Here is a 24723-nt window from a genome sequence, read left to right on the forward strand (position 1 = left end):
AAGGTCTTACAGATTTGGAACGACATGAGGGTGAGTAATTAATGACAGAAATTTCATTTTTTGGGTGAACCAACCCGTTAGCGATGAGCTATTTTTGGTTATTGTGACTCATTATTGTAACTATTTCTTCATTTTAACTTCATAACTTCATTTTAGATAATTGTGACGTTATTTTGCGCAATCATGATTATTTTACATGACTGTAGGTAATACTCAAAATGGCAACTTTATTTTTTACATCTGTGATTATCACAATTGCAACTTTCTTTTTATTGCCACTGTTTCTTGTAAATGCTACTTTATTAATTGTAACTATTTATCATAATGCAAATTTCTCATAATTGCAACTACATTTCTCATAATTGTAACTATTTATATTATTGCAACTTTATTTTGCACAATTTTGACTAATTTGCACAATTGTAACTATTTCTCACAATTGCAACTTTATTTCTCCTAATTCCAATTTTCTTGTAAATGCTTCATCTAACAATTCCGACTATTTCTCATAACTGCAACTTAACGTCTCTTAATTGCAACTTTATTTTCTCACAATTGCAACTATTTTACACAATTGTGAATGTATTTCTCATTATAAACTTTCTCGTTTTATTTTTTTACTCAAAAATGGGCTTCTATATAAAAAAAAAAAATTAAAAAAACAGCTCTGTGTCACATCTGTAAGAGGGGGAAAAAAAATCAGATTCGGGCCACATTCAGCTGCAGAGTGAACATAGCCAATGTTACTAGGTGATGTGAATGTTAGAGTTGAATATTTAGATGGGAACAGCAAGACAAGTATGGGTGGTAGGGAGGGTGAAAAAGAGAGAAAAAGAAAAGGGAGAGAGAAAGATGTTGTGAGTGGGAACTAAGCGGTGCACCGGATGAGCGAGTGAAAAGCATTTCTTCATTCTGTCAATACTGGGATATAGGAGGGAGGGGGTGCGAGAGATATGTGGTGAGAAATAGAGGGAGAAAGAAAAGGAGAGAAAGAGGCAGAAGGAAGGAAAGGGAGAGAAAGCATGAGAACTGAGAGATATAGACAGACAGGCAGACAGACCGACAGACGGAGATAGGAGAGAAAAGAGAGATAAGGTAAGAGAAAGACAGGAATAGAGAGAGAGAGACAGCAATCTCCCCCTTTCTCTCTCCAAGCTGGTGGGATTCCTCCCCAGGGGTTTCTGTCTTTAAACCTCCATGCTCTTTAAAAATTCTGCCAGCCAGCAGGTCTACACGGCGCTATGGAACTGTCTCCAGCAGGGGAGAAGTGTGTGATTGTGTGTGTGTGTGTGTGTCTGAGGAAAGAGAGAGAGAGAGACAGAGACTGGCAGAGCCACCATGCTGACGGCACCGAGATCCCAGTGACAGGTTCAAACCCAATCTCCCCACAGGTCAGTGTTCACTGTACCCCCAAACCCCAATTAAGTCCTGCTTTTTCTTTCTCCATATCCCTCTCTCTCTGGGTGTCAGAGAACGCGGCCATAACACATGCAGCACCCCGTGGTTATTATGACGAAAACGCTACTGGGCCCAAAATCAAATGCGTCTACTACAACAATTACTACTACCTTTACTGAAGGAAAAACGTGAGCGCTGCTCGCCTGAGCAAAGCTCGCCGCCACAATGCTAGAATATTGGTGGTGGTTGATATGCTGTAGCTAAGGTGTGGTTTTATAGCATTATGTAGTTGTTAGGGTGTTCTGGGTGGTTGCTAGAAGTTTGCTTACTGATATTCTGGACTAAATATGCCTCTGTTCCTTGCTACAATGTAAATCTATTCGATTTTGATGCCCATTTTTTCTTCTGCAATATGAAAATCGTGTTCTTAATCAGAATAGAAAAAGAAGAAAAGCAATCACCATCATACTATTATTGCCTAAATACCTAATAAAAAAAAAAGAAAAAGAATTAAGGTCAACTGTAACTACTACTCAAAATTAAAACTATATTTTGCACAATTGCAATGTTTTATCTCACAATTGCAACTTTACTTAACGTAACGGCGACAGTTTCTCATAAATGCTACTTTATCTAACAATTATGACTATTTCTTATGAATGCGACTTGGTTTCTCATAATTGCAAATTTAATGCCCACAACTGCAAATTTTTTGCACAATTGCAAATTTATTTTTTAGTCTTGTTTAGTCTTTAAAAAAAATTGCATTAAAAGGAAAAAACATTAAACTGTAACTACTTTAACTTTTTAGCAATGTTTTTCTTTCAGCTTCAACTTTACTTGTAACTGCAACTAAATTAATTCTCACAACTCCAATTTAATTTCTCGCAATTTTAACTATTTACTACAAATGCAAATTTTTTGCACAATTACGAATTACAGAATGTCTTTAAAAACATCATATTTTATATTGCCAAAATAATGATATTAAATAAAAATGTGAAATGAATAATACCTGATCTCAGATCAGCACATAAAGCCGTGTCCATCTATGACACTGTCATGCAGTTTTGAGGTGCTGTAGCTTAAAGCGTATATTCTCTATTAGAACCGGCGCCTGATGCAACAGCACATCAATGGGGATACAATAATCTTCTGCCTTCTCTGGACCTTCAAATCTCCAACCGAGATTCCTTTCATTACGTTTTAATCGTATGCTGCTGGCTTGCCGCTTTTGACCCTGCACTACGCGCCTTTAATAAGTGCCGAATTCGCCCCTGGATCGAGGCAAAGTGCTAAAGGGGTAGCTCTTCCAGAGTTTCAAATTGACACAGGGCATTACATTTTCACTTGAAACGAGCCAAGCAGAGCGGGAGGTGGTTGATTTCTCTTCTTTAGCCCTTGTCTTCCTTTTCTTTTTCGCGGCTTCTTGCGCTGACCCTTAGGTGGTAAGAAGCTAATATTCGGTGTGCTGGCACAGAGGTTATTTCTTTCCCGCGCAAACACGCCGTCTGTGTGAGACTGCTTAAGGAAATGTAGCAGGTGATGTATTGATCCTCTGCCTACTTCAAGAACTGACAAGTGCGTGACAGGACCGCTGGGACGAGACACGGGGCAGTGTGGATACACAACCTCCACGCTAACCACCCCAAGCCTTCCAACACCAACTTCACTAGGCCTGTGGTCACTGGAAACCAGAGTTTTATAGTGCTACGCATGAGAAAAGGGTTTCTGAAAAAACAAAAACTGGCACCAGAGACAAAAATAGTGGAATGTAAATGAGGGAAAATTGTGTGAAATTTGAATTGTTTAAATTCTTAATTTTCCAAATGAATATAGAGATTCAATCCAATTTAGCTCATTAGCCAAGTTTGTGCAATCAATAAGCTACTACACGGTTGCTAGGTGGTTTCCAGGGTGTTCTGGGGTGGATGTTAGGTGGTTCAAAGTGAAAGAGCCCACCCTTAAGTATCTATGATATTCAGGCTGCTATTACGGTGTCCAAACAACAAGGATTCGCTTAATTTCGAAAGCAAACGCAGGAGGATAGATTTTCCAAAACACCCTGCGATGAATATATTAATGTGACGGGTAAGCGTTTTTTGTTCTTAAGAATACACAACTGATATTCTACAGGGCCAAGCTGAGATTCAGCTACATATGCCCGAGAACCGCAGAGCCAGAAACATCATTAATTGAGTGCCAAGTGGCCTGGGGGATTTTCTGCGTTTAAGCTGTCAACTCCCATTGGACCACGCGATCGCTCGCTCACTCACTCTCTCTCTCTTTCTCTCAGCTGTGGCTAGAAGCTACATCAAGCGTGTGGAGTCTCTGAGAAATTCAACCACCACCCCCTCATGCTCTCTCTCTCTTTCCGTCTATCTCTTTCTCCACCAAACCAGGACATCCTGCACTTTGGGCCAACGACAAGTATTTCCTTCCTCGATTGAGGTTTGTCGCGCTGTGCGCATCTCAAGAGGTTTGCGAGAGCTAGAATACTTAAATATAACATTTAAAATGGAAGGTCACCATGCAGTTCTTAATTTCAGTTCAGTAGCTGGACTGAAACTGTGGCTGCGAAGGGAAGTAAAACCCACGGATGAACAATCACCTCGTTCCACATTCAAAGAGGACATGAGACCAGAGTTGAAAATATCCTTTTTATTTTTTTGCAAGATGTCACTTTCTTGATGAACAAGTCAATGTCTGAGACATCCGATGTAATGAAGACTGTTTCCTACAAGCACCCTCCAGCGTTTCTGGCACTGCTAACAGAAAAAACCATGAGGAGAACGCTTTTTTCCGTTCTCAAAGCCCTAAGGTCAGGGTAATCAGACGCCACGGGCAACAGCGTGGCCTTAGTGAGGATGTTTCGACTAGCCTGATGCAAAGGCCAGCTAACTGGGCCCGGCCTTCACATTACCCACTCTCTGGAGATCTGAACTGAAGAAAAATCTCCAAAATGAGACGAGTAAGGGATACCCCATGAGCAAGGCACGGCCCCCCTTTCCATTCCTCCAGCTCCGGCAGACGATGTTCTCCTCAATCACGGCTCATCTCGCACATGCCCTCCATGTTAAAGCGTTGAAACCACACCGACGCTCTTCGTGCTCCTTGATGATGCTCCGCTGGCTGGCCTTCCCCCCGGGCTGCTGGTGCGTGTCCTGCAGAGGAGGGGGTGAAGCAGGGGGAAAGGCTACCAATCATGAAGTGTCAGGCTTGGGGCATATGATTGTACACTGTGTCAAAGCTAGACAAATATTTGCCCCGTGAGGCTCCGGGGACGCAGTTTCTCGCTTTGTTACATGAGCTGTAGCTTCACTCAGCATGCCGGTTTACCGCCTAACTAAGGAGATGGAGGGCCGGGTGACATCTGGAGGCTCCTGTGAAACTCTCCAACATCCATCAGGTCAAACACACTCCGCTGGTGGCTTGGAATGTGATGTTAGCACTGCGCTATTCCCTTTGGGACACAAAGCATTGCTGGAGAAATGTGTAAATCTCAAGGATGTGCATGAAAAGGTCAAGGTTAAAGATTAAATTTGAGATAGATAAACAAGAAAACATGATTATCTCCTAAATGCTGGATATCAGGCCTTTCCTATCCCTAAGTCTAGTTTAACACAACCTCTGATGACTTATTGTTTTTATAAAACGTACAAATATATAACAATTACATTAATTTCACTGTTTCAGTTGAAATGTAGAAATCTGCCACATTAACACAGAATTCGACTGATTTGTGGCCACAGGTTTGTGTACTGGCTATTTTGCAACAATTCCGAAAACAGCTCAACCACTCAGATTTCAGAGCAACAACTATATATTTAATAATGTATTGACACATTGAGTCCAACTCATTTCCTAATCTTCTCTTCTTCACATAATTTCCTGTCCTTAAAAAAGACAGAAAGAGCATTTAATTTTAAAATAATAATGATAATAATAATAATAATAATAATAAAAACTATAATAAAAATAAAATGTAACAACAACACCAACAACAAACATGTAGTATGTAGAATAAATATTATATTTTAATATTTCCACATCATTGTTTTTATTTAAAATAATATTAATAATAATAATAATAATATAAACCATAATAAAATAAAATGTAAATATAATAACAACAACAACAACAACATGTAATGTAGTATAAACATTTATATTAATATTATAATATTTTAATATTTTCACATTATTTGTTTTCTTTATTATGTAAATAAAACTAATTATTATTATAATTATTATTATATAACAATTTTATTTAATTGAATTAAAAATTAATCTTTTAATATATAATCTTTTAATCTTTCCATTATTTATTTAATTTTTTTAATAGCTTTTGCTTTTTAATAGTATGGTGGAGAACTCGCAGCAAAGTACAGGGAGAGGAGGAAGAACAGGACTGGGACAGGTCAGACAATCACTCTCATATTAGTCAAAATATATGAACGACACACAAATACTGTGCAAATATTTGAAGCTTTCTGCCTCCTAATAACCATAACTGCACCTGTTAATAAAAAGCAACATTAATATATGCTGCACTGTGCTATAAAAGCATGAAGAAAAAAGTGATGTGATTTCTTAGTGGTGTTACTAAATAATTACAGATGCAACTTCCCATTGAGATTAAACTTAGAGCACAAACATAAGGCGGTGCTGTAAAGGGTTCAAGGCACTGTGACATATTTACTGCACGTAACAGTAAAAGAGGAGAACAGCTAATCTCTCCAGTTAATTTACGAGCTGGTGCTCCTTAACCCGTCATCAATGAAAACATGAGGCTTTTCATAGCAAATCCTTTCAAATAACTTCAAATAATGTCAGTTTCTATGGCAAGCACAGAAATAATAACCCGCATATGCATATCTGTTTAATTTCTTTTATTTTTCTCTTTAAACTGACATCCGGAAAGAGATCTAAGAGAGAGATCGGGGCAATAAAGTCTCGCTTTTCCATCTGTCTGCTTCATTTGCAAAAAATGGCCTCCTTGTGATTCAGATATATACGGCTCTCTAGCTGCTCCACATGGCAGCTGTAGGTGACCGCGGCCACGGCGAGTCTCTGGGGCCGAGGGATCGCACTTCATATTTCGCCGCCCTCTGTGCCAGCTTCCAGTCTGTTCGCCCCTCATTTAGAGTCCCTATTCGAGCAGAGCGGGTAGTGGAAGAGAGGAGGATAAAAAATCAATTCATATTTCCATAATCCACAGTCCTGTCTGTCTCCGTCTCTTCCCTCGCCCTCTCTCTCTCGCTCCCCTGGGGTAAAGTAACCCCTCCACCCCGATCTACGGCCTACAACTGTCATTACGCGCCGCAACAATAAGAGGATAAACAAAGGAGGCCTGTAGAGATCGGAGCTGCTGCTGCCATATGCTGGCTAACTTGGGGGAAAAAAGGGATTTCAGTGGCTAGAGAGGGAGCAGCCGTACAAAGACGCAAAAGAGCCTAATCCTGGTAATGAGGCGACTCAATGAGAGCCTTTATGTCAATGTGGAAAAGGCCGATCCATCTGTACACATCTTAAACTAGAAACGATCTTGTCACCAAACAAGCTGAGCGGGGACTTTTCTGGAGGACTTTGTGCTGCCACATGAGTGTTCTTATGGTCTTTTTATTCGCCAACATTTAAATTACACTTCTTGCAGGCCAAGCAAACAGTTTCTGAAGCATCTCTGCAGAAGCCTGATGAAGACCAAAGTGCACATGAAAGCCAAAGATGCTCATGTCTCCTTTCTTTCATTCTCATTTTAGTTCATAATGAACCGTCCAATTTGCTTTGTGCAAGAGGAGATGCTTGTACATGGAGACCTTGAGGCCGAGTGAGCAGAAAAAAAAAAAAAAAAAAAGTGTGAAAACCGCAACGCTGCACTATGACCCAGGCCCAGACCCAGACCCACTTCTCCTTGTACAGAGAACACACATGACCTAAACTACAGTGAAGAAACAACCAACAACACTAACGCAAACATTTCTATTCTTCTTTTACTGGTCATAGTTTTTGAAGTTCTGCAATGCCTATTTGAAAGAAGATTAATTATTAAGAGGGCAATAAAATTATAAATTTGGAAGATTTTTAACTTATAATTAGTGTTCAACTGATATGAGCTTTTTAACTCTTTCCCTTCCACTGACGGAATTTGTCCTTTATGAAACAACGCTTCCTCGCCACTGACATAATTAACCGGCTTTCCGTGTTTTCACTGTTATATGGTAGGGGGCGCTATCACACATCTTCTGAAAGAGTACTCAATCTCCTGATCAAAACACAGGCGAAGAAGCAGAAACAAGCGATCACATATGTAAGCAGATGCATATGTAAAATAATGCAATCATCAACATTAAATAGCATATAAATCAAAACTGCCTAATGTTACTGAATGAAATGTTGGCCCAGGAAGAGGTATAGGACTGTGTAAGCTTTGAGGTGTTGATGGACTCGATTTTCTCAATCTGTTTTGATCATCATTCTAAATCTGATCCAGACATAGTCTTTGACAAAAACGTGATTCTCAGCTTTTTGCTTAATATGTTTTTTTTTTTTTTTTAATGAAACTTACCCACATTCAAATGTTGATAAAAAAAAGAATGCATGAAGCTAGAGTAAAACATATACATACATACATACATACATACATACATATATATATATACACACATATATATACATTATATATATATATATATATACACACATATATATACATTATATATATATATATATATATATATATATATATATATATATATATATATATATATATATATATACACATATACACACACACACAGTCAAACCAAAAATTATTCAGACATTTTTTATATTTTTGGTATTTTTTACTAATGGGTGCAGGACACTATATTTCATTTATGTAAGTGAGGATAGCAAAATAAAAAAATTGATAAAAATTTGGGACCAAAATTTATTCAGACACTTTGACCTGACCATGTTTTGTTTAAGTGTTATCTGACATAATTAAGATAATTTTTTTCTGACACAGTTTAATTCTGAGATCTTGTCATATTTTATTACCATTTTTTTAAACTATAGTGAATAAACTGAATTAATGAATGAAATGTTCAAGGTGCCTGAATAAATTTTGGTTTGACTGTATATATTTTTCACATATTTTTAAATACGAGATATATAAATAATAAATAAAAAATATTTTAAAAATCCTACTACAGTATCTATCTAAAAATATAAATATTTTTAAAAATAAATATTTAAATATATAATATAATATAATATAATATAATATAATATAATACATATTTTGGAACTGACACTAGGTAGAATGTACTCAAAATAGCCAAATATTGGCTGATTAGGCAGGTATATCAGTTTATCACTACTCATAATCACGCTTATTATGCATTACTAGTGTGATATAGTCCCAACCCATGAGTGACATACAGCTGTACTGGTGTGAGATACAGCAGTGGGCGTACGAAGAAGTTCCATCCGCACCCATTCACATCACAGCCAGCTGATAATTACCAGAACAACGCTTATTGAAGACCTGCTCACCGCTTTTCATTATCAGCAACAACACACCGCATGGGAGAGAGAGAGAGAGAGAGAGAGAGAGAGAGAGAGAGAGAGAGAGAGAGAGAGAGAGGAGGAAGGAAGAGAGAGAGAAGGGAGGGAGGTAGGTAGGCCTTTAGGAGCAGGAGGGGTCGTAGATGTGGTGCTGTTGGGGTAGGAGGGGGGGTACGGAGAGAGAAAAAAAAAAGTTCCTCTGTCTCCAACCTGGTCTCCAAAGTCCTGAGGGAACTTCCACAGCACTGTCGGATCTGTAAGAAATTGACAGACAGCATTAATCAGCAACCACGCACCGTTCAGAACACATACATATTAATGAAGGGGGTGGGGGCAAGGGTGGTTTCTCCTATGTGTCGGCACACCGCGGCAACGAGCGGAGGCATGGAACGTTCTGCATATGCAAATGTCATCCGGTTAGATAGAGGCCTTTAGAAACAGAGACAATACTCGACTACCTGCAGAAACAGCAGATGTGTGGCGCTGCATTAATATTTCACACCTAAATTTGTTAAAGGAAAGCCTTTTAGTGCAGTTGTTTAAAAATATAATGTTCACATTAAAAATATGAATTTATTATTTATTTTTTATAAATATTATATTACATAGGCTAGGGGTGGGCAACTCTGGCCATCAAGAAATATCAAATTATTATTATTATTATTATTATTATTATTATTATTAATAACAATAACAATAATAACAATAACAATAATAATAATAATACAACAAATATATATAAAACTAATTAAAAAGTATGTAAAATTATATATATATATATATATATATATATATATATATATATAGAGAGAGAGAGAGAGAGAGAGAGAGTTTTAAATATCCATGTACAGGCTAGGGGTGGGCAACTCTGGCCATCAAGAAATATCAAATTATTTTTATTATAAATATTGATATTGAAAATCCAACACAATGGTAGCTCTACAATATTAGCCTAATATCAGTTCACACATAGGCTTATCGCTGTGTTAGCTGTAGTGGCGGACTTACAAGCTACAGTATTAAACAAGCTACCAAACAAGCCAAGTTATCATTTTTTTGTCATGACTAATTTATTAATGACTCAGCATCATATGTATTAAAGAAAAAAAGAATCACTTCATCTAGTGTTTAAAGTGAATAAAATAGCCTTTGGAGTCTCAAAACTACTGAAGAACATTGTTCTCTCCCCCTGGACTTGTGTGTGTGGGTGAGGTAAAGGTAAAGCAGAGAGTGGACCAAAGCACTGTGAGGTAAGGAAGGGGGGGCTCAAAATGTTTCTGAACTTAAAACGCATTTTTTTTGCCCCTTTTGCGTTTGTATTGTTTTACTACTTAAAAATATACTTTAAATAATTGTGTAAGTATTATTTTAAGTATTATATTAAAAGGTGCGGTATGTAGGATTTCTGTCCGCTAGAGGTCGCTAGAGGCCTATTCAAAACAAAGGCGTAGCTTGATGACGCCAAGTTTGAGAGCGGAATCTTGGGACATGTGGTCTTCACCTCAACGGACGGTGCAAAAGAATAGGGATAGGACTCGTGAAGAAATCATGTTCATGGATGCGATTATTAACGTTACTGTAGTATGAAGCAGAGCAGGACCGAGTGTTATGGGAGCTGAACGAGGCCGTTGGAGCGATTGCACAACACACGCCTCACGAGCAGCAGAACTTTTATTATGCCACAGTCGCCGGCGCTGCTTCCGCTTTTCCGGTCATGAGTATGAGGTAACACAGCTCTGTTTATCATATTAGATACATTTGAGAGTGTTGATAATGATGTTATAACATTACTATGTGTGTGTTCGCTTGGTGGCTGCTGTGAGACACTTGTCTGAGACACACTGCAGTAAGCTAGATCAATATTAGAATATCATTAAATGCTGGATGGCTTGTGTTGATAAATGGCACGCAATTCATTTTAAAACGTATTGTATGATGAAGAAAATGCTGTATTACTGTTACTAAAAATAAAGCTGCATCTGATTATGCTATGTTAGCTACTTCACAAAATAGTGTTTTTCTCTGAGGCATGGTACTCGCAAAAAAAAGAAAAAAAAAAAAAAAGAAAAGAAAATTAGTTTTAAACAAGACTAAACGTGTTAAGCTATATAACAATTAGTTTTCTGTCTATAAATATATCAAAACAGTTGATCCCTTGCCTATTAAAACATGTAATATATTAAAGCGTCTTTGGTTTTTCCATGGTTTCTACAAAATGAATCAGGCGATTCCTCACACGTCCCGGAGACTTGGTTAAAATTGCAATTTTCCTCACGATTTACAAATAGTTGTAAACATTTGGGATATTGTAAGTACTCAAGTGAACAAAATCTATAACACTGGCCTGGTGGTTTTTGGATATTTTACTGCAAAAACCTTACATATTGCCCCTTCAAGTATATATCATTATATCATTTACAATCCACAGCATGGTTTTTAATTATATTTTTAAGAGGGGGGAAAACAATCAGATGGGGTAAGTCTCGACCCCCCCACGAATTCCACCTATGATTCCAGTTAGCTTTCTTTTTGTTGAAAGGTACAGATGAGCGCCACAGCTCAATGTGTCAGAGCATGTGTGATAAACTTAACATATTAACTCAGTAGCATGACAGCAGTTTTTAAAACAATTTTTTCACACACATTATTTTGATTTTTGGTGAAACACCATAATCTGACATAAATAAGTATGTGCAGACTTTGAAACGACACGCCTTGTGACACATAATAAGGCAGCACTCCAGACGCCTCTGCTATGAGTCACTCTAAAAAGATCAGCTTGGACCACAAAACAACAACTCAATGTCTGCTGAAGGTCAGTGTGAGACCCATGAAACCAGACAATGAGTTTGGTGCACAGACACACTTTCAGTTTCATATGGGGTGTGCAAGGTCTGTCTGATCTACAACCTCCATGTTATGACAATAAGGGTGAGAATTTTCACACAATTCACAATTCGATTTTGCAGACAACAGCACACAGAAGACACTTTCAAATCAAGCAGGTTTCTGTTGGTCTACACGGCAAATCTGCGTAACCTACTTGAACCATATGCAAAATTCCAGACGGTGTGGATTCCTATTGAAATAATTGGATTTTGGCTGTGGAAATCATTGAACAACAGTAACCGTGACTGCAACTTTAATTGTTAATTTAAAAATCCATTTATGTATCAATTGAGTAAGAATCACAATGAATCAGTGTATCAATTGTTTCCTACACTGTAAAAATTGCTGTAAAAAAAAAAAAAAAAAAACATCAAAATTCTGACAGTACTATACAGTTTTCCATTAAAACAGTAATGTACTGTGGAAAACAATGCATTGTGGGCAATAATTTTCATGGTAAGCAACTGCTGTTAATTCACAGTCCATTTTCAACACTAATCTACTATATTTGTGTATTACATTTTGTACTGTAGCACGCAATGCATTGTGGGCTGGTCCATTTGAAGCAATAGCACAATGAAACGGGTGTTACACAGGAGTTTGAGTATGAGCTTCTTATCCGTGTTTGTGGTGCTCATGACAGGAATATGTAGGAAATGGAAGAAAACTAATCGAAGCAGAGAGGAGAGGGAACTTTGAAACCGACTGCAGCGAGGAGCACGTTCTTTTAAAACTGGAGGTTTTGGTCAGACTCTGAATGTTTTCTCTCACATCAAAATCTCTTGAACGGTGACCGATGAGCTGGAACTGAACAAGCCGGAATGGCGCTTGAGAGCACTTATAAGTGAGTGATTATAAACACATTGATCGGAGAGGGTAAAATCCTGTCGATTTACTGTAAAACATAATTTATTCCCAACTTTCAGGGTTTATTAAGGCTTTCAGACTGTGTATTTCTTGGTGGGACTCAGCCTGATGGTTTTGACCGCAGTGCTCATTGGCAGAAGGAGAAAATATAATGAAATGGTCAAATTTGTTCTTAAACATTATTGAGTATTAAACTTTTTAAAATGCAATTTTTGTTTAACTGTATAAGCTACATAACAGAGTTTGTATTTTTTCTGCACGTTGCTTTTACTCTTGCCTATATTTTTGTCCTTTTTTGCTTATAAATAAATGTTCACCTTTTTATCAGCCTGTTGCTGTTGCCTGTGTTTTTAATTTCATGTGTGATTTTAATTTCCAACCTATTTTGAGGTTCCCTTTTGACCCAGAGCTTTTTTAGAGTATATTGTAAATTGAAATAATCACAGAAATGTACTGCATGTATTTTTTACAGTAAATGGCTGTAAAGTAATTTCATAGTATTAATACCATAGAATTACAGTATATTGCTGGTGTACAGGAAAATACTATATTTAGCTTTTACGGCAATACACTGTAAAGCAATTTCACAATATCCAAGCCGTAGAATTACAGTAGATTGCTGGTGTCTCTGCTGCCAGTATTTTACTGTTATTTTACAGAGAAATGTTTTAAAGTGTATGTAACAACATTAAATATTTGGCAACCAAAACAGAACTTGCAAACAGCTACATCTCATTTTGCTTTCCTCTTTAGCCGAAGTAGCATTCATAGTATGACTGACCCTGCATCAAAGACCGGTCTGTTACAGGAAGTTCAAATATCCTGTCTGATGAAAGATAAATATGTTCTCAGAAGAGAACAGATGGTCACACAGAACTTGTACAACAACTATGACACAGAACTAAAGGTTTGTGTACATATATATCATAAATTTAGTGTGAGAAATCCAGTCATTTCAATAGAAATCTGCGCAATTGGGAATTTTGCGTGAGGGCTACATAGATTTCACTTGTGTTAAAGTCGGTCACATGAATTCACCAACAAGAATTGACAAACAGGTTTGAAAGTGACCTCTGCGTGAATGGTGCTTCATTCCTCACTACACTATTGGGTATGCATTGACGTCCCTTTCCCGCTGGAATACGCCCCCTCACCCGGACTGAGTGGCAAAAGAGCCTGCTGCATGACTGGATTTAATAGTGGAAACTGAGAAAACGTGAGTAAAAAGTTTAAACTAAAAAGATTAGACCCGATAGTGTTCCTTAAAACTTACCAAAGATCCAGTGATTCATGGATATTGATATGCAGCCAGTAATTAGGTTTTTTGACATTTATGTGTGACTGATTTCGACACCAGGGAAATACATAAAGCAAATTTGCCTGTGAACGCTTTATATAAATACAATATAGGTAAGTCTAAATCTGGGTGATCACTTATATCAATTATATATATATATATCATCGTCCAGCCCTAAAACTTGTATAGTTTTTGTCAGTGTTTATTTAAAAACACCCAATTATGCAGAATATATGATGGTAAATATTTAATTGATGAGTTGTCAATACAATAACAATACAATACACAGGGTATGATTTTACACCAAAATTCAACATATTGACAAAACGATAACTGCAAATCCACTTTTTGCTGCCTGGAGTCCAGTGGTTTCTGTGAATTGCAGCGATTCATTTGCTTCTCTTTTCTTTAGCTTTCAGCAGTCTGTAAAAATAAACAGACTTCTTTATAGAAGTCTATATATAGATTTCTTGTCAAATCTATACAGTCAATCGCAATGCTTTTTCCCATTTTGAATGTGTTTTGTGTTTTTAGTGGCATTCATGCTGAAAACCAATGCTGTCACTCAGTGGGCGTAACCGCAGTCACTCCGGCCAACAGTGACGTCAAGTGCATACCCTCTATAGACGACAGACCTTTCTGTTTTGAAATTTCACCAAAACTTTGCTTGACCTTGACCTTTGGACTAAGCAGACTAAGTCAGGAGTCAGGACTAAGGGTGTGTTCACACTTATGTTTGGTTTGATTAAAAAGAAATCTGGTGCGAAAAGGTGTGTCTCAGTCTACTTCCAAATGAACTCTGGTGCGGTTCGACTGAAATATGAATGCAACACGGACCAAAGACATCTAAACTAACCAAAAAACAGGACATGATGTCACAAGATGTGACCCTAAAAAGGACAGAATGCTCAAGCATACCTGGTTTTTCTTGTCATAGGAGCTATTCTATTTTTTAGCTATTCTATATTTTGTTTGCAAAAAGCAAAACTACAAAGCATGATATAATAATTATAAAAAAAAAAAAAAAAAAAAAAAAAAAAATTGTAGAACCACCTAGCAACCACTGAGAACACCCCAACAACACCATAGCAACCACCTAGAACAGATTATCAATTGCATATCAACACCCTGGCACCCACTGACAACACCCAAGTAGTGTAGGTTTTTTAGACAAACAGCAGCTATATCAATAAATCAGACCAATGAGTCAAGTTAAATATGGAGTATTTGCATGTTAACTGTTTCCTCTTTCATTTCAGCATCAATTTAGAGAGTAACAATATGAACTTCCCATCATATTTAAACCGAAACTCTTGCTTCTTCATTCTGATCTAATCCACAGCAGCATTGCTGATGATTCAGTTCTGCTGTGCTGGAACTGATGTCAGATGAAGCATTGACTAACAAAATGAGCGCTGTGATGAGTTAGCATGTCAGACATGAACCGAACTTCAACCTTCCTTCATCGGATGGATCTCTCCATTTTTCATAGCCAAACCCCTTCTTTTTTTGTATCTCCAGCACATTGGAAGAAACCACTATAGTCGTCTCACTTCTCTCTGCAAAGGTATATGCCCGCATATCCTCCACCGGTGCTGACCAGGGTTCAGAGAGGAAAAGGAGGGGGGAAAAGTGAAAAGACTGACAAAGGTGCATTACATAATCCCATTGTGAGATTTCACGGACCTTGTCTTATAATATTTTTACAAAGACTGAATTTCCTTCTCCCCAGGGATCTGAAGCCCAACTCCTCCATCTGATCTGGCGGAGTCAGGTCAATTTTATGCTGATTTTATGGGTGAGAGGATGGGAACCACTGCCAGGGAGAGAAAGAGGAACACAAGGGAGAGGAGAGAGAGGGAGAGGGAAAGAGAAAAGAACGAAGAGATACGTCAGAGAGACGGAGAGAGAATGATGGGTAGCTGACAATAACATCTTTAAGATTTAAGGTTAAAATTTCTATGAATGAGAAAGTGTATATTTTTAATTTTATTTTTAATTTTATTTATTGTTTATTTATTTTTTATTTTAAATTTGTTTATTTTATACCCAATACAATGTAGTTCATCACAATATCATAACTAGACTGGGATTGGAACTCTGCCCAACAGGGATATATATATATATATATTTTTTTTTTTTTTTTTTTTTTTTTTTTTATTTAATTAAATTTTTTTTTTTTTGGATGCATTCAGCAAGGATGCATCAAAAGTGACAGTAAAGATATTATAATGTTACAAAAAAAAACTGTTTTGCATAAACGCTGTTCTTTTGAACGATTTATCAAAAAAATCCTGAAAAAAAGTTCTCACAAAAATTAAGCAGCACAACCGTTTTCAACATTGACAATAACAAGACATTTTTCTTGAGTAGCATAATTGAATGACATGTTAAATAAATAGTTATTTGAAATAGCAACATTATTCCAGAATATTATTTTGTTTTACTGTATTATTATTATTATTATTATTTTTTTCAAATGGTGAGCAGAAGAGTCTTCTTTTAAAAACACTTCAAAATCTTACCAACTCTTTTTGAAAGGTAGAAAACAATGCCATGTAGTCATAAAATGCTTGTTTAAACAATTTTAGATGTCACAGTGCAGGACACTGCTGTCAATGCGCTCACGTCAACTACTTTGATATAAGAAAAGACAGGGAAAAGACAATAAAAAGGGTAATAAACAAGAAAAGATTAAACAACAAAAATAGAGGCAAGAGAAAGCGATAGGTGAGAGGGAGGGGTAACAGAGGGGCATTGCCCTCCAACCACGCACCTTCTGTGCTGCATATCCTGGAGGCTCCCGTGTTCTTACGGATTCAAAAATACCTTGAGACACATGCTTATTCATACATAGAGGCAAAAGGACTTGCAAATCTCTATCCCTGTGGGATTTTCGCACAACGGGGGGGCTCACATGAAAAGCCCCAAAAATTCAGATGAGCTCTTTTATTATTAACGCCCGCTCTGTCCCTTCAACAAGCCAGATCCGGCTTCAAATCTGAGCAATGCAATCAAATATTTGCCCAAACACTTATCTAGTAGGAGTATTCAAAGTGGAGTTCCAAACGTTTTGTCATATTTTTTAAGAAAGATGACAGTATCTGACGTGCTTAGGTAACGCTAATTCCCATTGGGAAAAAATAAAATAAAAAAAAGATACGTTTTATGTTCAAACATGAGCTTGTTCAACAATTAACCTCCCAAATGCACTTTGGCAAAGGTGCCGCTTTCATTCATTTGAGTCTTTAAATGTGCCGCAGACAAACAAAAATGTGTGTATGGAGGAAAAATGCATGCAAAAATTAATCGATTGGGTGACCAACCGTCTTTTTTTGTAGGGGGGAGGAGAGAAGGGGGAGAATTAAATAAGTAAAAAAAAAAATACAAAAGCACTAAAAACTAAAAATATAAAAATAAAAGCTAATTCAAAATATTAATAAATACCATAATAGTATATAATGGGTTAGTATATTCTCATATGTTATTTAGCAATAAATTTGAACAACAAAACACTTTACATTGAAAGTTTTGTATTGTCCCATGGTTTTTGCTGTTTTCTTTTAAATACACATGGTTGCTGGAAAAAAGTGGTGTTTTCTGTTCAAATATGAGCTTGTTTAACTTCGGCGAAAGTGCTGCCTTCATTCACCGTTTGAAATTTCTAGAGATTCTTTAAATGCACCACAAACACAAAAATCTGCAAAAATGCATGTAAAATGACTGATTGGGTGACCAACTGTCTGTTTTTGGTAGGGGGGGGGGGGGTTTGTACACTGGGGAATGTAGAGAGATGAAGGCCCCTGTCTGTGGGTGAAAAGCTGTCAAAGGGAGCCCGGCTCCTTGCCTCCGCAGCCTCCTGCTGCCATATTGTGAGTGTGTTTGCGCGGGGCGGGCAGACACAAAGGGATTAATGGGTTAAGGCTGAAAGTTGAAGGTTAGGAGGGTAAACCCAACCCCTGCTGCTGAGGCAGGGAGAGAAATGTCACCGTGACAGACCTGGGGCTGCCTAATCCCCCTCTCGCCCCTCTCGCTCCCCAACGGCCTCCCCTCCTGGGCTTGACACACTGAGGCCACTCCTGTTCCCAGCAGGTCTGCGAACCGCCCCGAGCCAGTGGGCACAGAGAGACACGGAAACAGACAGACAGACAGACACACACCCATGCACAGGAAGAGTGGTAGACCAACTTGACTTTCAACTAGGGCTGGGCAGTGAATTCAGGTTGATTGGCAAAAAGTGTCCCAATCAGCCTGAATTCACCCTATATAATGTACAGTGGGAGAACCATGTCAGTCAGTAGAGATATTTACAAGAGAAAATGTGAAAATGCAGAGCCAAATGTGTCCAAAATTAGTCAAGATGAGCATGGCAAAACATATATAGTCATATATAATTCAACTGATGTGCGGCCACAGGTGTATGCAGAGTGCAAACAGTCAGGTTCTGGACGAAAATATCCCATTCACTTTCTCCATAGAGAAACTGATTTATAATGATTCTCTACAAACCCTTCAAGAAAGGTTTATTAAAAAAAAAAAAAAAAAAAAAAAAAAAAATCCAGGTGAAGAACCACACTACCCATAATCCTAAGAAGAAGATCCACCAATCAAGGAATCATAGCAAACCCACTCCCATGAAGCATTGTGAATGACGTAATGCAACATTGGTGACTAAAACTATTAAAAATTGGTTTTGGTAATACAAAATAAAACGGCAGTGCCGTCTAAGGGCCCGAAGATCATGGGCATCCAGTATGGTTTTCCGGCCTTGACCCTTACGCACAGAGATTGTTCCAGATTCTTTGAATCTTTGGATGAAATTATGCACTGTAGATGATGATAACTTCAAACTCTTTGCAATTTTTCTCTGAGAAACTCCTTTCTGATATTGCTCCACTATTTTTCGCCGCACCATTGGGGGAATTGGTGATCCTCTGCCCATCTTGACTTCTGAGAGACACTGCCACTCTGAGAGGCTCTTTTTATACCCAATCATGTTGCCAATTGACCTAATAAGTTGCAAATTGGTCCTCCAGCTGTTCCTTATTTGTACATTTAACTTTTCCGGCCTCTTATTGCTACCTGTCCCAACTTTTTTGGAATGTGTAGCTCTCATGAAATCCAAAATGAGCCAATATTTGGCATGACATTTCAAAATGTCTCACTTTCAACATTTGATATGTTATCTATATTTTATTGTGAATAAAATATAAGTTTATGAGATTTGTAAATTATTGCATTCCTTTTTTATTCACAATTTGTACAGTGTCCCAACTTTTTTGGAATCGGGTTTGTAGAAAAAGAACAAAAGCACTAAAACTTAAACTAAAAATATATAAATAACAGCTAATGCAAAATATTAATAAAATACTATAATAGAATACAAGTTATACTAAAATAAATAAATAACATTTACTTAATCAGATTATTTTATATAACTTATATGTTTGAATGTAAGAACATTTTGCAATAAATTCAAAATATGTTGTTTTTATATTTGTAACAAAAGAACTTGCATCAAAAGTTGTGTGTTATGGCATTGTTTTTGATTCATTTAAGACGTGAAGTACACAGTTTTGTACCTTTGTCTTCAGATTCAGATACTTTTATGCTTTTTTTTTTTTTTTTGAAATCCCCAAAAATAAAATCAATGTGGGGGGGTTGGGGGGTAGTTCTAGAAACAAGGCCACTAAAAAGTAGACTGCTGCAATCAAGTGGCTTAAAATGATAAAAAATAAATAAATAATAAAAAAAAAAATGGTTTTATGATACTAGCTTTTCTTATTTGATTCACTGAGTTATTCTTGAATGGGCATTACCACATGGTTATTTAATATACAAAAGCATTTTTACAAGCAAAAAATAACATTAGAGGTGAAAATTTCTTGAGATTTTAGTCATAAGTTTCAACCTTGGAGTTACAACTTAAAGCTGTCCAGACAGACATTTAAATAATTGTAATTTATAACTCTTACGAGGCTTTTAAACAAAAGCTTCAACAGTTGGCCAGGTTCCTTTGTGGTTTATCAACCTGAACTAAATTTGTAACGACGGGGGAAATCCATCATTACCCTTAGCCTCAGCATTTCCAATCTGACGTAACATGCCAAGGTGGTGGCAGCTCAATGTATTGCCATCACTGTTTTCATCTCACCACCACTAAAAACACCTTGCAAAAAAATCTAAAAACCCATCGGCAAGGAAAACAATCTCGCCCGCTCGCATCAGACCCGGCAAGTAATTTGACTGCGGAGCGAATGCCGGCTAATGGGTGAGAATTGAATTGAAATCACCTCGGAGGAGCGAGCTATTTTTCTTTTTTTGCTTTCGCACCCAATGTGAAGCCGGCCGTGGGTGATGGCAGGCTTGGGAGGGCCCTTCCAGAGATTCCCCCTGGGCTTCGTGCACGGCTAACCTTCGACAGGACCGCCGCTGCGTGGCAACACGCCGCCGCCCCGAGCGCAGACAGCGCGGGTCAGTCGCAAATCAATGTTTTGACGTCCCGGGAATGCTTGTCTTTAAAAGTCGATACACGCCGCTTTGATAGAGCCGAGGCCGGGGGGAAGAAGGTTAATAGGTGAGTGGTGGAAAGAGCTCACAGCTGACACCACTTTTTACCACCTCTGTCTGTCTATCTGCGAACGGGATGGGTGTAGAGCCAACAGGCCGGAATACATGCCGAGCCGATTGAGTTGCCAAGCTGTCATCGTACACTGATGGAAAACCTCAACGTACCTTAACGGCTCCTTGGGATTGACTTGTGTTTAATATACTGTGTCAAGTTTTGTGAATATGTGAGGTGTCATTATCATAGTATTAAGTATTATCAAAGTAGAGACCAAACTGTGGAGCCCACAGGGCAAAGGAGGCTGTCTGTCGAATTTCTAAATATAACACTATGTCCTAGCCAGTGAGCGTCAGTGGCGTCCAAAACACTTCATATTACTGCTTATCACATCAAATATGCACTTTCTGGCTCTTATTGTGGCACATATTTGCACTTGAAGTGTGGACAGAAAAATGAATCGCTGGAAGATGCCTGGTTAGGACAGAACAATCAGATGACAAATTTCAGCATCCTGATATAGTAGACAAAGGCTACAAGACGAGCTACAGGACATTTTGTCCACATGACTGAATATTAAACATCTGATTGGCCGTTAATGTGTTGCACATCAAAACACTTGTGCTTTCAGTGTGGAGAGGCAAACTGATTGTTAATGTGACCTTGGCCATGTAAACCATTATCATTGTCCACTTATGTAGTCTTAAAGGGATAGTCCAACCAGCAATGAATATTCTATCATCATTTACTTACCCTCATGTCATTCCAAACCTGTATGACTTTCTATCTTCTGCACAAAACAAAAGAAAGTATTGTGAAGAATCCTTTGACAGTTTTTGTTCATGCAATGAAAATCAATGAGGTCCAAAACAACAACATTGGACAGAGACATTAAAATATCAAAATATCTACAAGTTTGGAACACCATGAGGGTGAGTAAATGATGTTCATTTTTGGGTGAACTGTCCCCTTTGACACATTGGATTAATTCACTGCAACAGCTGCATGTTGTAAGATGGATCCAAGATATTTACAGTTACATCTCTTCTGAACCAGACAAATGAGTGCAAACACATTGAAACCAGTGGTTTCTGTTTTCATCCAGAGATGAAGCACTATGTGTTGCCTGTCTGCCTTTCCTCTTTGTACACTCCCTCCGTGCCTCCTCCTCCTCATGTCTTATTCTTGGCCAAAGGTTAAAATGCTGAACTCGCAACCTCCTTGGCAAAACCTTTTCTTCTTCCGCTCCTTTTTACGCTCATCTATAAAAGATTTATTTCACAGTATGTAGAGGTCTGGATTAACCCACTCCATGCCCCAGAACAAAGCCATTGTCTTTGTGCCCGAACAGGTCTGTGTAAAGAGGAAGCACCAGCTCCTCGACGTCCACAATAATACTATTGTGCCTGGCATGCTGGAAGGGTCCTGGTTGTCTTTGGAGGCTCGTCTAGACTTTGAGCCAGCTACTCAAGGAACTGGTAGAAAATCCCATCAAGCAGTGGAGTGAACGTTAACTAAGGTAACCCGCTGTGAACCTGATGAAGATGTCAACCGAACATATGGCAAAAAAAAAAAATCTTTTGTTGGTACAAGGAGCTTTTTTCTTCCCCTCCAGAATGAAGGGGAGTGGAAAGGGGAGGGAGGGTAGTGTTTGGAAGCCAAAAGCAAGGAATAACTGTGGTCATCAGTTTACTTCTGGATCAGTAACTTTATTCTAGCTTCGAGCAGCTCTGCCCCCAGATCTCACAATTAAAAGGGTAAGCAGATTAGCAGGCATCTTTCAAGCTTGAACAGAAAGAAAACACTCAGTCGTTTTAAAATGTTTTTTTCCCCTCACTCTTTTTTTTTTGCAAGCCACAAATAGCATTACATTTCATGCTACTTTAACTGGCAAGAGCCTTAAAAAAGGATATACTTTACAGCAATGATATGCTTCTTTAAAGTATCACACTGATCATTTACTGCCTGTGAACTTCTCTGTGAAAAGAGAAACCCAATAGCTCACATGTACCCTGGAAGTTGAGCGCGCATCAGTCAAGATTACAAGTTTAGGTAGCTTCAAAGGACCTGCATGAGTTTGCAGCGATTTGCTAACAATTAAATTAGGTACACATATTTACTATTAACTAGTTGCTTATTAGCATGCATATTACTAGCATAATGGCTGCTTATTAGCACTCTAGATCCCTAAACCCTACCCCATTCCTAAACATAACCACAATAACAACTGCCTTACCAACCATCAATAAGCAGTAATTATTATATATATCTATATATGATCTGTCAACTGATTAAAATATTTAATTGCGATTAATCGCATGATTGTCACATTTTTATCTGTTATCTTTACATTTTTTCCAAAACAAAACTTCGAAATCAATTGGGGTTATCCTTTGCTGAAACTTTCTCGTCATCATCGAGAGCGCAGTTCATGGTTGCATAGCAACGTCAGACGCCATGGGAGTGCAAGCGCTTTGGAAAGAAGGAGAAAGCGGCGCAGCTGCGCTTTCCACACGTTTTTAGATGTGACATGTGTACGGCCCCTATCTTTAGCGAAGTGGCACAGAGAGCCGCTTCTGGGACGCTTCTGAAACGTGCCGCACGTGGCTGGTGTAAACACAAGCATTGACTAGAGTGGACGCGATCGACTCCGGTGGCCGCATCGGAGCCGTAACGCGCCGCAGACATGTGCAGTGTAAATAAGGGGTAAATAAGGGGTTATCCTTTGCTGAAACTTCCTCGGCATCATGGAGAGCGCAGTTCATGGTTGTATAGCAACGACAGACGCCAAGGGAATGCAAACGCTTTGGAAAGAAGGAGAAAGGGCCCCTATGGCTGCGTCTCCATTTCTACAACTACGGGCTAGGCCACGGGTCAAACAGAAAATGCGTGCCGCATTAATCGCGTGTTAATAAAATTAGTGCCGTTAAAATGAATTTGATTTAATGCGCTATTAACTTTGCATTATTATATATATATATATATATATATATAAACAATTTTTTATTATGCAATAATAATCAGCCTATATTTCTGTCCCAATTTCTTGTGACATTTTAAGATGGTTCATTTCAACCCTTGAGCTGTCATTTTGTATTGTGTCTATTTGTAGCTGACAACATTTTGCTAATTTTTCTCCAAATGCTCCTCATTCCAAATTTGGAGAAATGCCATTATCTCCTCCTCTGTGCCATAGTGTGTCATTAGCTTTTTATAATCACCTGTGACGCCCAAAAAATGCAATCACGCTAATGTCAAAGTGAACCTGAAGCATGTTGCATTCATAATGATGTGGCATTTGCACAGCATTAAATTTAAAAATGGGCATATGTACTTGGGTTTAACTTGTTTACCTTAAATAACAGTGACAGAGTCCTTCTGAAAGATAAAAATACTAATCAACAATTACAAAATAAAGGTGAATTTGATACAGATCAGTAACTGCCATGGTGTAATACACTAATCCAGGCAAAAATATGGGAATGGGCTCGCCAACAAACATCAAACGCTGATTATTCCCGTGTTTTATCTCAATGTGTGACAATTTGTCAAAAGCCTGTGTGGATTCATTTGCATATTTTACATACACTTATGGATTTCAGAAAACAGCTAGGAAACAGCACAGAGAAAGAGAGAAAGGAAGAAAAAAAAAAAATTCTTGAAGCTAGTTGGGGTGCAACCCAATTTCACAGCTTCATGATTGAGTGGAGCAGCATATGGATGTCGGCTATGTGACAGTCCCGGCATATCACTGTATATTAGCGCAGTCTGTCACAATACATGTCCAATTGCGGGAATGTTTATCAACTGTCTTCATGTGAACGTTTTTTTGGTTTTTTTTTTTTTTTGCATACCATTTGGTTGGGCTCATAGCTAGCATGCAACGTCGAGAAAGAAAGCCAGCGCACCACAAAGAGAATAAACAACATTCAAACAATCTGCCTCGCAAATCACACCTTAACTCCTGACTCAAGGGTAATTTATATGCACAGTACAGACACGGGAGGGAGGCAGTTCTGGAGGTATTGCCAAGCTCGCTAATCACATCAGTCATCAAACTGCCTTATCTCAAGCTAGGCTACATCTCATGGACATTAAAATGTCTTTACCTCTTAAAGGGGGGCAGCCGTGACTCCGGTTTGGGTGCGCGAGGAGA

The 24723-nt window shown here is 38.1% G+C and overlaps 1 protein-coding gene and 1 long non-coding RNA gene across 6 annotated transcripts in view; one reads left to right on the plus strand and one right to left on the minus strand.

Annotated features, from left to right (window-relative positions):
- dennd1b (DENN/MADD domain containing 1B) overlaps positions 1-24723 on the minus strand; it is a 104152-nt gene that overhangs the window by 64141 nt on the left and 15288 nt on the right. For all 5 annotated transcript variants that reach the window (XM_051908985.1, XM_051908987.1, XM_051908989.1 and 2 more), the window contains one exon: positions 9160-9203. In XM_051908985.1, coding sequence (XP_051764945.1) covers positions 9160-9203 — 44 coding nt within the window. The remainder of the gene's footprint in view (positions 1-9159; positions 9204-24723) is intronic.
- LOC127520648 (uncharacterized) lies at positions 9949-18559 on the plus strand. The gene is made up of 2 exons (XR_007932169.1): positions 9949-13921; positions 15524-18559. It is a non-coding gene; the product is annotated as an uncharacterized LOC127520648 (long non-coding RNA).

Source organism: Ctenopharyngodon idella, chromosome 10 (assembly GCF_019924925.1).
Source record: "Ctenopharyngodon idella isolate HZGC_01 chromosome 10, HZGC01, whole genome shotgun sequence".
In the NCBI taxonomy this organism is placed as follows: Eukaryota; Metazoa; Chordata; class Actinopteri; order Cypriniformes; family Xenocyprididae; genus Ctenopharyngodon; species Ctenopharyngodon idella.